Source organism: Schistocerca americana, chromosome X (genome assembly GCF_021461395.2).
Source record: "Schistocerca americana isolate TAMUIC-IGC-003095 chromosome X, iqSchAmer2.1, whole genome shotgun sequence".
NCBI lineage: Eukaryota > Metazoa > Arthropoda > Insecta > Orthoptera > Acrididae > Schistocerca > Schistocerca americana.
In genome coordinates, this window is record NC_060130.1 from 25,528,155 (window position 1) to 25,544,232 (window position 16,078).

The 16,078-nt window shown below is 40.3% G+C and overlaps 1 protein-coding gene across 1 annotated transcript in view; it reads right to left on the minus strand.

The window, feature by feature from the left end:
• Nucleotides 1-16,078, minus strand: part of LOC124554935 (molybdenum cofactor biosynthesis protein 1-like) — a 65,295-nt gene that overhangs the window by 32,930 nt on the left and 16,287 nt on the right. Inside the window, exons 4-5 of the mRNA XM_047128634.1 lie at nt 12,528-12,752; nt 3,420-3,565 (exon numbers count right to left, since the gene is read on the minus strand). Of these exons, the coding sequence (XP_046984590.1) occupies nt 3,420-3,565; nt 12,528-12,752 (371 nt within the window). The remainder of the gene's footprint in view (nt 1-3,419; nt 3,566-12,527; nt 12,753-16,078) is intronic.

Consider the following 16,078-nt stretch of genomic DNA (forward strand, 5'->3'; position numbering starts at 1 on the left):
TTGACCTTAGAAAACACAGATCATATATAAGATCTGATGCCATTATGGGAAACCTTATATAGGGCAGACACCTCACATTGTGCAAGAACACTGTGTTCAACAGCGCTGACAAAAATGCCACCCAGTAAATTAATGGTAGCAGAGCACTGCCTGAATACAGGGCACCACACGTTTCCCAAGAGGACTGAAATTGTATCCTCAGCATCATCACTCTAGGACTGTGTTTTTAAGAATGAGGCATGTATCCATACGGTGGGCAATCTTACCAACAGGAATATGGAATTTTGACTAAGCACTGCCCAGAATCCAGCACTGACTGCCATGAAATTAAAACAGTAGAAACCAGATCCTCCGATGTATGACCTGATGCAGTACCTTGCAGAGAGTTAATTCAGCTCTTAACCACACGAGTGTCCAGAAGTGCAGTCATTGCCCACAACACATAAGCAGAAGGCTACTATGAATGGCATTTCCATCCAACTGGGAGTGCCTGTCCACACATTCGTACTCCTGCTTCTAGCCTGACAAATTTCAATTCTGCTGTGCGAATATCACCAGCCACATCTTGCAGCAGTGATGACAGGACCCACCACTACCTGAAGATGACGAACAGTTGTGTTGGTGAAATATTGTGAGGCTTGGACAAAGTTATTCAGTGGCAAATCTGAGAAGATTTGTATACATTATTTTTCTGTGACGCAGGTAATGTGCAGCAAAATGTGATAACTTTCTGCATTTTCCTTTTTGTACATTTCAAAATACCCCAAAAATTGGTGAGAAACACTGAACATATGACATAACCAGATGACACACCCCACAGCATGTGCAGCAGTCGGGGTTGAGTGTAAATGAATGATTGAGCAGTGCAATACTTTCATTTGAGTAAACAGAGCAAATTTCGAAAACATTTTGTAAATATGATCTGTTGTAAATGTAGATGTTAAAAATTATTGTCCCTGCTGTAATCAAGCAAAAGCAGTTCTGATTTTGTGTTTATTGCTTCTGTCCCTTCTCTTGTTAGTAAAGAAAACATAGGTCATTTAATGGCGATGATGCTATTCTGAAGTTTATACTCATCTACTTGTTATGCAATATGGTAGGTTTTCATTGTACTGTACTTTGCAAGAAATCAAGGAAACTGCAAGACCGGTAAATAAAATAATAAACTTCTATATATAAAAATAAAGATGAGGTGACTTACCGAACGAAAGCGCTGGCAGGTCGATAGACACACAAACAAACACAAACATACACACAAAATTCAAGCTTTCGCAACAAACTGTTGCCTCATCAGGAAAGAGGGAAGGAGAGGGGAAGACGAAAGGAAGTGGGTTTTAAGGGAGAGGGTAAGGAGTCATTCCAATCCCGGGAGTGGAAAGACTTACCTTAAGGGGAAAAAAGGACAGGTATACACTCGCACACACGCACATACCCATCCACACATAAAGACACAAGCAGACATATATATATCTGCTTGTGTCTGTATGTGTGGATGGATATGTGCGTGTGTGCGAGTGTATACCTGTCCTTTTTCCCCCTAAGGTAAGTCTTTCCGCTCCGGGGATTGGAATTTTACTATCATTACTTTTTTTTTTTTTTTTTTTTTTTTTTTTTTTTTTTTTTTTTTTTTTTTTTTTACTTGTACCACACATATTCCACACGGTTCATGCTCACTCCTTCAATGATACTGCCCATCCTTCTCTAGTGTGTGAGTTGTCCCTGCTTTCCTGCGTGTTTGTTGGTTTAAACACCCTTGTTTCAAAAGAGAGTGACAGCTTAGATACAGTCTTGTCAACATTTTGTATTTTTATTTAGCAATTATTGTTTGAGCCTTATAGGTGAATGTCACAAGATATTGTCAACCACTGCATTCACTAGATGGGAATGGGGTTCATGGGGTTCATTTTTTAAGTTGCTGTTATCTTTTTCATCCTATCTTGGACTAGCTTTTCCATACTCCCACTCTATTTTACGTAGCCAAACAGTTATCCGCCCTTGCAAACTTGCTCCTTTACTACCAAGTCAACTAATACTGGGCAGCATAACAGAAGTTCCAATATCCAGTCTTTCACCACAATTCACCTACACACACTTTTCACTCACTGATTTTCTTTTTTCAATGTCATAAATAATTTGCTTTCACAGGCTGCTGTGCTTTGAACATAAAATTGTAGGAACATCTGCCTCACATGTCTTTTTTTTTTTTTTTTTTTTAATTAAAGAATATGTTCCTTGCTTATTCCTATTTGCTTCTGATACATTTCCATTCTCACTTTTATTTTGTTTTGATCCATTTCTTTTTTCTTTGATAGACAAGTCAAACAACAATGGCAATATGTTGCAGCCCCCTGTGTTTCACCCTACTTACTATGAACTTACTTTTCTTAGCTTCCAATTTTATTAGTCATTTGGTTTTTAAGATACTTAAATTAATTGTTTGACCCTGTATTTTTATATCTTATTTTACCTTCGGTTGATAAAGGATTTCTGGTATGCTCACAAAGAGAGAGCTGATTCTTCCCACCCCTCACCCCCCTTACCATGTCCTGAAACAAACTTATCGCCAAGTCTTAGTCTAGTCATCAATTTAAAAGTGTCAGTTGTTGGTCCCATTGTCTAATAATTTGTACATTTATACACATGAAGTTCCAATTTTTATTTGGAACATATAGACTCTGATAATCATGAATCACAGTTGAAATGGCTCTGGGCACTATGGGACTTAACATCTGAGCCAAGGCAGGATTCAAACCTGCGACCGTAGCAGTCGCGCAGTTCTGGACTGAAGCACCTAGAACCGCTCGGCAACGGTGGCTGGCGAATCATAGTTACCATCACATGGACAGAAATACTGTGTTAACTTTAATACAACACAGGGACATAGCCAAAAATGTCTTTACATAATTTCCAGTTCTGATAACCTTCCTTTAATTTAATCTCACAAATAGGTTAGTGTAACATGATGCTGACAGAGGCAAATTATATATACTCACAAATTATTTAGCTAGAGGTATCTGGTTTGTATGTCTGGGAGGGAGGAGGGTGCAAGCTGAAAACTTCAAGAAAAGATTACTCATTTCATACCTGCTGGATTTAACTGCAGTTTATCTCTTCCATATACCAACCACATACCTAATCTGCATGGCAAACAGTTTGAAAGTATTATTCTATACTCAGCATTTGGAAATATCAGTTCCTTCATGAGAGAGGAAAGAGGGATAAGTTTCTGAAGGTCTCAAAGGTCACTCGGACTCCATGACTAATGTGAGGACAAGAGGAACGAATGTGTCTATAAGAAGTTTTGGAATTTCACCTCCTGAAGGTAAAATACTGATCACTCTGTCAGTCTTCTAGTAATTTTATGGTTTCCTCGCATGAATTTTCACTTGGACATGATTATTCTATGTTTCATCACTCACCTGAGAGATATCTCTGAATACCCAAAGAGACACACCTCCAAATTGCCATCAGCTGTTATCTGTAAACGGTTGCACGTGCCACAGAAGTGTTCACTCATTGAGGTTATAAACCCCACACGTCCCTTGAAGCCCGGGACATGGTATGCCTGCAAAAAGAAATTGGAAGAAAATAGCTACTGCTGTTGTGTAAATACTATAAATGTGTTGCTCACCAAGTGGAGGAAGGAGAAAATGTGCATTAAGGGGAGTTTGAACGCCCTATCCTGACAATGTTAAATTTGGTGACTTAACTTCCCCGTATTTCAGGAACAACTGTAGCCATTGACAAGAAACTTTTACAGGACATTAAACTATATGTTCTGAGTCTTACAATAATTGCATTTCAGCCACTGCTTTTGGAAATGCAATTTTTTAATTACACAGTTAAAATTTTGTGTACTTTTTTGTATGTTATTCTAAATAATTTTATTTATGCATAATATTATGTTCTTCTTTTAGTTCAGAAGACTCAGAATACGTATGTTATTACTCCCTGAAAATTTTAATTCGCTACTCGAAGTAGTTTCTGAGATTTAGGGAAAATGCAAGAGAAAATGTAAATTTTCAAGAAGAGTTTTTAAAGTTTTAATAGACTGTAACTCAATATATGCTTAACATTTTATTTTTAGTCACTCAGAAGCACCCTGCACCATACTGTATATCATCCTCTTGACCTTTTTTAAGTTTTTTCTTGTTTTCTTCTTTCTGGACTCCGTAGTGGCCAACTGTGCTGCATACAGTGCTTTACCATTGCAAACCTTGTCCATCCATTCAAATTCTCTGATGCAGTTTGCTCCAGAATTAATTCCCATATGTTGTAGCACTTTCACGCTACCAATGTTGCCATCATTAAAAGCAATAACAGCATGACTGACCCCCACTTTAGTGTCTTCATTACAAGAAAAACATTTTTTGGTCTACATCTACATCTACATCCATACTCCTCAAGCCACCTGACGGTGTAGGCTACCTTGAGTACCTCTATTAGTTCTCCCTTCTATTCCAGTCTCGTATTGTTCGTGGAAAGAAGGATTGTCGGTACGCCTCTGTGCGGGCTCTAATCTCTCTCATTTTATCCTCATGGTCTCTTCGCGAGATATACGTAGGAGGGAGCAATATACTGCTTGACTCCTCGGTGAAGGTATGTTCTCGAAACTTCAACAAAAGCCCGTACAGAGCTACTGAGCGTCTCTCCCGCAGAGTCTTCCACTGGAGTTTATCTAACATCTCCGTAATGCTTTCATGATTACTAAATGATCCTATAACGAAGCATGCTGCTCTCTGTTGGATCTTCTCTATCTCTTCTATCAACCCTATCTGGTACGGATCCCACACTGCTGAGCAGTATTCAAACAGTGAGCGAACAAGTGTACTGTAACCTAATTCCTTTGTTTTCGGATTGCATTTCCTTAGGATTCTTCCAATGAACCTCAGTCTGGCATCTGATTTACCGACGATCAACTTTATATGATCATTCCATTTTAAATCACTCCTAATGCATACTCCCAGATAATTTATGGAATTAACTGCTTCCAATTGCTGACCTGTTATATTGTAGCTAAATGATATGGGATCTTTCTTTCTATGTATTCGCAGCACATTACACTTGTCTACATTGAGATTCAATTGCCATTCCCTGCACCATGCATCAATTCGCTGCAGATCATCCTGCATTTCAGTACAATTTACCATTGTTGCAACCTCTTGATATACCACAGCATCATCCGCAAAAAGCCTCAGTGAACTTCCGATTTCATTCACAATGTCATTTATGTATATTGTGAATAGCAACAGTCCTACGACACTCCCCTGCAGTACACCTGAAATTACTCTTACTTCGGAAGACTTCTCTCCATTGAGAATGACATGCTGCATTCTGTTATCTAGCAACTCTTCAATCCAATCACATAATTGGTCTGACAGTCCATATGCTCTTAAATTGTTCATTAAACGATTGTGGGGAACTGTATCGAACGCCTTGCGGAAGTCAAGAAACACAGCATCTACCTGGGAACCCGTGTCTAAGGCCCTCTGAGTCTCGTGGACGAATAGCGCGAGCTGGGTTTCACACGATCGTCTTTTTCGAAACCCATGCTGATTCCTACAGAGTAGATTTCTAGTTTACAGAAAAGTCATAATACTCGAACATAATACATGTTCTAAAATTCTACAACTGATCGACGTTAGAGATATAGGTCTATAGTTCTGCACATATGTTCGACATCCCTTCTTGAAAACGGGGATGACCTGTGCCCTTTTCCAATTCTTTGGAACGCTACGATCTTGTAGAGACCTACGGTACACTGCTGCAATAATGGGGGCAAGTTCCTTCGCATACTCTGTGTAATATTGAACTGGTATCCCATCAGGTCCAGCGGCCTTTCCTCTTTTGAGTGATTTTAATTGTTTCTCTATCCCTCTGTCATCTATTTCAATATCTACCATTTTGTCATCTGTGCGACAATCTAGAGAAGAAACTACAGTGCAGTCTTCCTCTGTGAAACAGCTTTGGAAAAAGACATTTAGTATTTCGGCCTTTAGTCCATCATCCTCTGTTTCAGTACCTTTTTGGTCACAGAGTGTCTGGACATTTTGTTCTGATTCACCTACCGCTTTGACATAGGAGCAAAATTTCTTAGGATTTTCTGCCAAGTCAGTACATAGAACTTTACTTTCGAATTCATTTAACACCTCTCGCATGGCCCTCCTCACATTACATTTCGCTTCGCGTAATTTTTGTTTGTCTGCAAGGTGTTGGCTATGTTTATGTTTGCTGTGAAGTTCCCTTTGCTTCCGCAGCAGTTTTCTAACTTGGTTGTTGTACCACGCTGGCTCTTTTCCATCTCTTACGATCTTGCTTGGCACATACTCATCTGACGCATATTGTACGATGGTTTTGAACTTTGTCCACTGATCCTCAACACTATCTGTACTTAAAACAAAACTTTTGTGTTGAGCCGTCAGGTACTCTGAAATCTGATTTTTGTCACTTTTGCTAACCAGAAAAATCTTCGTACCTTTTTTAATATTTCTATTTACGGCTGAAATCATCGATGCAGTAACCGCTTTATGATCACTGATTCCCTGTTCTGCGTTAACTGTTTCAAATAGTTCAGGTCTGTTTGTCACTAGAAGGTCTAATATGTTATCGCCACGAGTCGGTTCTCTGTTTAACTGCTCAAGGTAGTTTTCAGATAAAGCTCTTAAAAAATTTCACTGGATTCTTTGTCCCTGCCACCCGTTATGAAAGTTTGAGTCTCCCAGTCTATATCCGGCAAATTAAAATCTCCACCCAGAACTATAACATGTTGGGCAAATCTACTCGAAATATTTTCCAAATTATCCTTCAGGTGCTCAGCCACAACAGCTGCTGAGCCAGGGGGCCTATAGAGACATCCCATTACCATGTCTGAGCCTGCTTTAACCGTGACCTTCACCCAAATTATTTCACATTTCGGATCTCCGTCAATTTCCTTCGATACTATTGCACTTCTTATTGCTTTAAACATGCCTCCCCCTTCACTGTCCAGCCTGTCTCTGCGGTATACACTCCAACCTGAGTTTAGAATTTCATTACTGTTTACATCCGGTTTCAGCCAACTTTCTGTCCCTAGTACTATGTGGGCATTGTGACCGCTTATTAATGAGAGCAGTTCTGGGACCTTTCTATAGACGCTCCTGCAGTTTACTATTAGCACATTAATATTGTTATTCCCTGTTGCATTTTGTCTACTCTTACCTTGCCGCATCTCAGGAGGTGTCTTGTCGGGCCTAGGGAGGGAATTCTCTAACCTAAAAAACCCACATGTGCACTCCACATATACTCCGCTACCCTTGTAGCCACTTCCTGCATGTAGTGCATGCGTGACCTATTCAGGGGGACCCTACATTTCTCCACCCGATAGCAGAGGTCGAGAAATTTGCACCCCAGATCTCCGTAGAATCGTCTGAGTCCCTGGTTTAAGCCTTCCACTCGGCTCCAAACCAGAGGATCACTATCGGTTCTGGGAACGATACTACAAATAGCTAGCTCAGATTCCACCCCGCGAGGATTTCCGCCTTCACCAACTCCGCTAACCGCCTGAACGAACTGAGGATGACCTCTGAACCCAGACGGCAGGAGTCATTGGTGCCGACATGAGCAACAATTTGCAGTCGGGTGCACCCAGTGCTCTCTATCACTGCCGGCGCGGTCTCCTCCACATCTCGGATGAGACCCCCGGCAAGCAGACAGAGTGAACACTGACCTTCTTCCCCGACCTTTCCGCTATTTCCCTAAGCGGCTCCATCACCCGCCTAACGTTGGAGCTCCCAATAACTAATAAACCCCTCCCCCCATGTGCCTGCTCGGACCTTGCTGAAGGAGTGGCCACATGTCCACTCACAGGCAGAACGGGCGATGCCACACGGCCAGCCTCCACACTGACCCTCCACCTTGTGCGCCGCGAATGCCGCTGAACCCGCCACTCCCCTTGGGAAGAGGGTGGCACAACCGCGCCCGGTATCCGCAAAGATGTGTCGACAGCAGGGTCAGTGGGTGAAGCCTGGGGTGTACCATGCAACGCACCAGACTCACCACTGCCTGAAGACGGCTAACCGCGGCCATCAACACGTTCAGCTGTTTGCGAACAGTGGCCAGCTCCTCCTGTGTCCGTACATAGCAGTCTCACATCCTATCCATCTTAAGAAATCAATTTACTGTAGAGAGTTAATCAACTTATAACTAGACTGCTAATTCACTAAAGGCGACTGATAGTTGACTAAACTGTGGTTACTAGACACTTCCTGTAGAAAACAATGAAAATAGCACTACCTGTCTCTGGACTGTATTGAAAACAAACACTAGCACTACTGGTACTATGGCTGACTAAACGGACTTTCTCTGACTGTATTCAAAACAAACACAAAATCTATGGAACACTATTACTAGCACTCGACAATTAAAGCTTCCTAAAAGCAAAAACACACGGAAGAAGAAGTTACAAGTAAGAAAAATAGAGTTAATACTTAAATCAGCATAGCTCGCTGCACAGCAGACGTGACGCAGACGGCAGTTACGACGACACTGACGCTATAAGATTATTGAACGACTCATTGGGATTTTGAGTCTGACAATGCAGACACTTCTTCAATAATTCAGGATTGCCAGGTCTCTGTAAACAGGTTTTATGATATCCACAACTGCTGCTGGGATATAATGTTTATGGCTGTATGACCTGTTTGAGTACTGGGCATTGCGGTAATTGCACCATGAACCAGATCCAGGAGGGCATGACCAACACATTCCAGTTCTGTGATAAGCTTCTCACCATAAGGCTGAGTGGCTACTACACTGTTATATGCATTTGAGTCTGCACAACCTAAGAACTTAGTGTAACACACTCCCCTTTAGTTTACAGATCGATTATAAATTTCAACAGCTGCACAGGCCTCCGTACGACTAGTTGTCCTTCATAATTTCTGTCACAGATATGCCCTTCTTCATTCCCTGATTTATACTTATAAGAATGTTTGGTTAAAATCTGGAAATCTATTAGCTTTCCAGTATCCACCACTGGTCACTGTAGCAACAGAATTCTTAGAACTTCAGCTGCGCTTCTACCAAGTGCCCCAAAAGCTACTGATATGTCAATCATACCATCGTTTATTTCAGCAGCTTCATTTGCAGCACCCTTAATTGACTCACATGCAGTGGATTTCACAGCAGCTCCAATAAATCCTGCATACTTGTCCATTTTACAAAGTGGGCGTGGCATATACATCACGACACACATTGTTTCTGCTGCAGTGTGTCCTTTGCCAATAGCTCTCAATCCATAAAACCACCTAACATTTATTTCAAAATAATTATCTTTACACTTATCAGAACTCCAAAATGAATGAGTATATTTACAACTGGCAGAATTAATGATAAGTTTCCTGGCTAGTCCATTTGATACCTCAATGTCTTCATGTAAACTAACTGGCCCTCCACATACATACAGCACACACATTCACATAACACCCCTGTTACGATGTGTAGATGTATCAGAATATAACCTAACCTACCATTTACATGAGTTTTGTTTTGAGATAACTGTGTTATCACTATGTTTTATTTTAATCTTCGAAGCACTAATGGGTGTTTCTCTAGATACTCATGAGTTTGCGAGTATTTCATTGTCTGTAACTTCACGCACCACATGCTGAACACAATGTTTCTCTTTATTCAAAAATTTATTACCATGAAACCCACATTTCTTAAAAACACTTCATTTTGGAGTCATACTTTTTGAGAGATTTACCAGTCTATTCGTCACTATTCCTCAGAAAAATGTTAGCACTTCGATGTACAAAGCATGTTTATACTATGAAAAGATACGATACTATTTTTGACAGTGCTACCAATACAAACACATAATTTAACCTTTATAACACAGCAATCCACAGCTTTCTACAGGGCGGTCCATTGATAGTGACCGGGCCAAATATCTCACATAATAAGCATCAAATGAAAAAACTACAAAGAACGAAATTCGTCTAGCTTGAAGGGAGAAACCAGATGGCGCTATGGTTGGCCTGGTAGATGGCACTGCCATGGGTCAAACTCATATCAACTGCATTTTTTTAAAATAGGAACCCCCATTTTTTATTACATATTCATGTAGTACATAAAGAAATATGAATGTTTTAGCTGGACCACTTTTTTCGCTTTGTGATAGATGGGGCTGTAATAGTCAAAAATGGTTCAAATGGCTCTGAGCACTATGGGACTTAACTTCTGAGGTCATCAGTCCCCTAGAACTTAGAACTACTTAAATCTAACTAACCTAAGGACATCACACACATCCATGCCCGAGGCAGGATCGAACCTGCGACCGTAGCGGTCGCGCGTTTCCAGACTGTAGCGCCTAGCACTGCTCGGCCACTCCAGCCAGCTGCTGTAATAGTCACAAACATATAAGTATGTGGTATCACATAACATTCCGCCAGTGCAGACGGTATTTGCTTCGTGATACATTACCTGTGTTAAAATGGACCATTTACCAATTGCGGAAAAGGTCGATATCGTGTTGATGTATGGCTATTGTGATCAAAATGCCCAAGGGGCGTGTGCTATGTATGCTGCTTGGTATCCTGGACGATATCATTGAAGTGTCCAGACCATTCGCCGGATAGTTACATTATTTAAGGAAACAGGAAGTGTCCAGCCACATGTGAAACATCAACCACGACCTGCAACAAATGATGATGCCCTAGTAGGTGTTTTAGCTGCTGGGGCAGCTAATCCACACATCAGTAGCAGACAAAAAGCGTGAGAATTGGGAATCTCAAAAACGTCGGTGTTTAGAATGCTACATCAACATCGATTGCACCCGTACCATATTTCTATGCACCAGGAATTGCATGGCGATGACTTTAAACGTCATGTACAGTTCTGCCACTGGGCACAAGAGAAATTACAGGATGATGAAAGATTTTTTGCATGCATTCTATTTAGCGATGAGGCATCATTCACCAACAGCGGTAACCTAAACCGCCATAATATGCACTATTGGGCAACGGAAAATCTATGATGGCAGCAACAAGTGGAACAGCAGTGACCTAGGCAGGTTAATGTATGGTGTGGCATTAAGGGAGGAAGGATAATTGGCCCCCATTTTATCGATGGCAATCTAAATGGTGCAATGTATGCTGATTTCCTGCATAATGTTCTACCAATGTTACTACTAGATGTTTCACTGCATGACAGAATGGCGATGTACTTCCAACATGATGGATGTCCGGCAAATAGTTTGCGTGCGGTTGAAGCAGTATTGAATAGCATATTTCATGACAGGTGGATTGGTTGTCAAAGCACCATACCATGGCCCGCACGTTCACCGGATCCGACGTCCCCGGATTTCTTTCTGTGGGGAAAGTTGAAGGATATTTGCTATCGTGATCCACCGACAATGCCTGACAACATGCGTCAGTGCATTGTCAATGCATGTGCGAACATTACGGAAGGCGAACTACTCACTGTTGAGAGGAATGTCGTTACACGTATTGCCAAAGGCATTGAGGTTGACAGACATCATTTTGAGCATTTATTGCATTAATGTGGTATTCACAGGTAATCACGCCGTAACAGCATGCGTTCTCAGAAATGATAAGTTCACAAAGGTACATGTATCACATATGGAACAACCAAAATAAAATGTTCAAATGTACCTACGTTCTGTATTTTAATTTAAAAAACCTTCCTGTTACCAACTGTTCGTCTAAAATTATGAGACATATGTTTGTGACTATTACAGCGCCATCTATCACAAAGCGAAAAAAGTGGTCCAACTAAAACATTCACATTTCTTTACGTATTACATGAATATGCAATAAAAAATGGGGTTCCTATTTAAAAAAACACAGTTGATATCAGTTTGAGCTATGGCAGCGCCTTATAGCAGGCCAACCATTGCGCCAGCTGGTTTCCCCCTTCGAGCTAGACAAATTTCGTTCTTTGTAGTTTTTTCGTTTGACACTTATTTCGTGAGATATATGGCCCGGTCACGATCAATGGACTACCCTGTACATAAAAAATTACAGATTTTATTAGGTCTTGAAGTAATGCGTGTAAAAATTTCAACATTTTCAACTAGTGTAGATTATATTTTAGAAAATAAAATAAAATACTTCCCACGCAAGTTTATAAGTAATATACATATCATTTTATTTGGAAAATTGCAAATTTTATAATCAGGTAAAAACCCGAAAAAGTGAAAAAGAATGTTTTCCGCTTCTAACTCCCCTTAAAGTTATGGAAATGTGCAAGCTTTCGGAGCCAGTGGCTTCTTCTTCTGGCAGAAACAATAAGGGGATGGAAAAGGGAAGAAAGAAAAGGATTGTCAAGGTTTAGGAAATGGGGAGAGTTGTAGAAAAGCTGCAGAGAAACCCAGGCCAGGACAGACTTACTGAATGGGATGAGAAATATGTAACTAAACCAGTCCATCTCTCATACCACCAGCAGATGTGAAGTATTATTGTGATTGGTAGTAAGTCATAAACATTAAATTATTTTCAATGTATGTTCATATGTAATACTGCACGTACCTTTGAGGTATCATTGGGCCCATTGGGCAGAGGATCAAAATTAGGCCACTGCTTTCTAATTATTTGGAGCATTTCACAAAATGAGACCATCTTCCCATCATTCCATTTGTTGCCGCTGAAAGGCATGTACTCGATAAATCTTACATCAACATTTTTCTCTTTTGTTAACTCCACAAAACTGCACACTTCATCTTCATTAAAACCTCGCATTACAACACAATTTATCTGTTGAAGAAAGACACCATTAAAAACTTGGTATCAGATAAAGCATGGTTTAAACAGAGTTTGAAAGACTTTTTGATAGGTAACTCATCCTACTCAATAGATGAATATCTTAACAGTGGCTGTTAGGCCAGCTTAAATAAGAATGTCTGTTAGATTTCAGTTCTGAGAGCACTTTGTCATAACAGTCAAGATTATGTACTTTTTGTTTGATAAATTTATTAATAGTGCATAACAATGTTTCAGTCTGACAGCGTATCAATTCTGAAAATATTAGCTGTTCCAGTTTGTATTGTATTCACCTAGTTTGACAATCTCCTGACAAATGATCAGGGTATTCAAATGTTTTATATTTTTTATGTTATACTTTCTGGCATGTTACTCACCCATGAGAATCGTCTCATGTTTTGGGTCTTGGAACAAAAGCTGAATCTAATCTAATCTAACCTACAAAATAATGGTTCTACAAGTCTGTTGTTATATTTGTATACCTCACTGATTCTGTTAAATTAATCTTTTTCTCTCTTTTTAGAGAATGTCTGAATTTATCTTAGCATGCCAAGCTGTTAACCTTCTTAACAATTTATGAAAATTAAACTACATACATCTCCAATCTTTTTCCCCACTCCAACGGACACATCTTTTGCTGAAAGTATTATTTTAACAATTACACGAAACTGTGCTGCCATTTGTGAAACAAAGTTGAAAGTGTTCTCAAGATAAAAGGTCTTCACAAAAGGAGCATTTAGTATCTCTGCAGGTGGTAATACTGACAGCCATCATATAAACAAGCCCAAATGGTAGAACAACCTGCTTTACACATACACACAATGGCAGAAAAAAGGAAAAGAGCACACCTTTCATTCAAGCATTGAATATATAAACTGATGAGACAAAACACTATGACCTCCTGTTTGATAATGTGTTTGTCCACTGTTGGAACACAATACAGCAGTGATTTTGTGTGGGACAAGTTCAACAAATTTCAGGTATGTTCCCAGCATTATGTGAGGTATGTTCCCAGCATTATGCAGCACCGCATGTCTAAGCACAGGTCATGTAATTCCCATAAATTGGAGATCAGTGGTTTCTGGGTGCAGAACTGGTATCTGATAGCATCGCAGATGTATTCCATCAGATTCAGAAGGGGTGAATTTGATTCTGGCCTCGTGACACTGAAAGTCATATTGTTGAAACATGTCACCTTCATTAGGGACAGGGTGCGGACAGTGCACAATAACGTTCACACAGAACAAAGCTGTTATGGAGCCTTCAGTTACTACCACAGGACCCATAGAAGACCAGGTGAATGTCCTCCATAGCATAATATTGCTCCCACTGGCCTAAGTCTGTAGCAAAGTGCACCTTGCAAGCACCAATTCACTCTGTTGACAGTGTATGTGCACAAAACCGTCAAGTGGGTGTAATGCGAAACTCGAATGATTCAACCAGATGACACATTTCTATTGATTCACTGCCCAATCTCAATGCTCCTGAGCCACAGAAATTGTAATTCAACTGTGTTGTCAACATGGGAACATACAGGGGTTGTCTGCAGCAGAGCCCTATGTTTAACAATGTGCAATGAATGGTGTGCTCTGAAATACTCGTGCTTCCACCAGCACTGTGTCATCAGACATGCCACAGAAATTAGCTTCCTCAGCCGAATGTCATCTTTTTCAAAGGAACCATCCCAGCATTTGTCTTAAATCATTTAGGGAAATCAAGGAAAACCCAAATTTTGATGGCCCGATGGGATTCGGGTCCGTTGTCCTCTGGAAGTCAAGTCCACTGTCTGACCACTGTGGTGGCATGACCTAGTCTTAATTAAGCCAGAAAATCCTGGGAAATGCTGACATACTTATTGATTTAAGATATAACAATTTAAAACAATCCTCTCATGAATTTCACTACAATTTTCCGCTCTTTTGAAAAAAAATTTCTTTTGACTGTTTTGATGTTGTTTAGTATGTTTAAATAATGATGGCAGTCTCTATAAAAGGGCAGTTTGACTTTTAAGTTTAGTTATACTGTTTTAAACTACATCCTTCATCTATTTGTCCACCCAGAAGTGCTATAGGATATAACTTGAAGACTATGGTGAGGTGGCGGGGGACAGTCATGTGTTGAGAAGGAGGTGCTGCCAGAAATGAAGTGTGTGAGGTGACGTTATTGACACTGCATACAGGGAGAATAAAAATACTCTATTCCATATTCATTTACAATCTACGTCTGGCCCCCATATGGTTTTACTTTTCTCCAATAAGAAAAAAGAAATTGTCAGTAACTGTCTTTATAAGGTCTTAAAAGGAAACAAACAATAGAAATCTAGGCTGGAGTAATGACCATATTATAAAAAAGATACATTGCTATTCACTGTATACAGGAGATGTTAGGTCACAGACAAGCACAACAAAAAGACTACTAAACACGTAAGCTTTCCATCAGAAAGTCTTCTTCCAAAGTGGACAAAAAACACACACACACACACACACCCGACCGTTGTTTCTCCCATGATGCACAGTTGCTCCCAGTCTGGCCCTAGCAGCCGGAGACAGTGGTCATGTATGTGTGATCTGCATTTGCGCGCATGTGTGTGCGTGTGCGTGTGTGTGTGTGTGTGTGTGTGTGTGTGTGTGTGAGGGAAAGGGGGGGGGGGTTTGCACCAAAAGCTTACGTGTTTAATAATAGGTGGTGTTCCTTTTCCCCCCCCCCCCCCCCCACCCCCCCCCCCCACCCCTGCCAGCAACACATCTACACTATACAGTGAGTGCCAATCTATCCTTTTCATAATACTGTCGTTACCACCTTGCCAAGAGGCATATTGTGGAGTAATCTGAAGGGCTCTACTAATTTGTACAAGAGGAAGGAGAGCACAATCTCAATGTAAGTTTTTAGAAAACTGGTATGTGCATTACTTCTCCAAACCTTTCAGAAAGGATACGGTATGCACTTCATTCAGCAAGATGAGTAATAAACAATATTAGCAATACTGCATCAAACTTGTTCACTTTCATCTTTGGATTAAACATTCGATTTCAGAGAGTACAGAATTTGGCAGAATCAAATTTTGGGGATATGTGGAACTGGGACAATGGCATATTTTTTACCCATTCAACAAACTAAGCACTGCTGATTGCTACTTTTATTGTGTCTGCTGCTGCAATGCATATATGAAACTATAAGTGCAGCATCTATGATGGAATAAAATGTTATACAAATGAAACATACAGGTACAGTGAAATAGAGTAGTATGGCTCATCATTTCGGTCTCACAGATTAGCAGGTGTTGACTTGAAATATAATACTTAAGAAGTTGAATCCAAAGG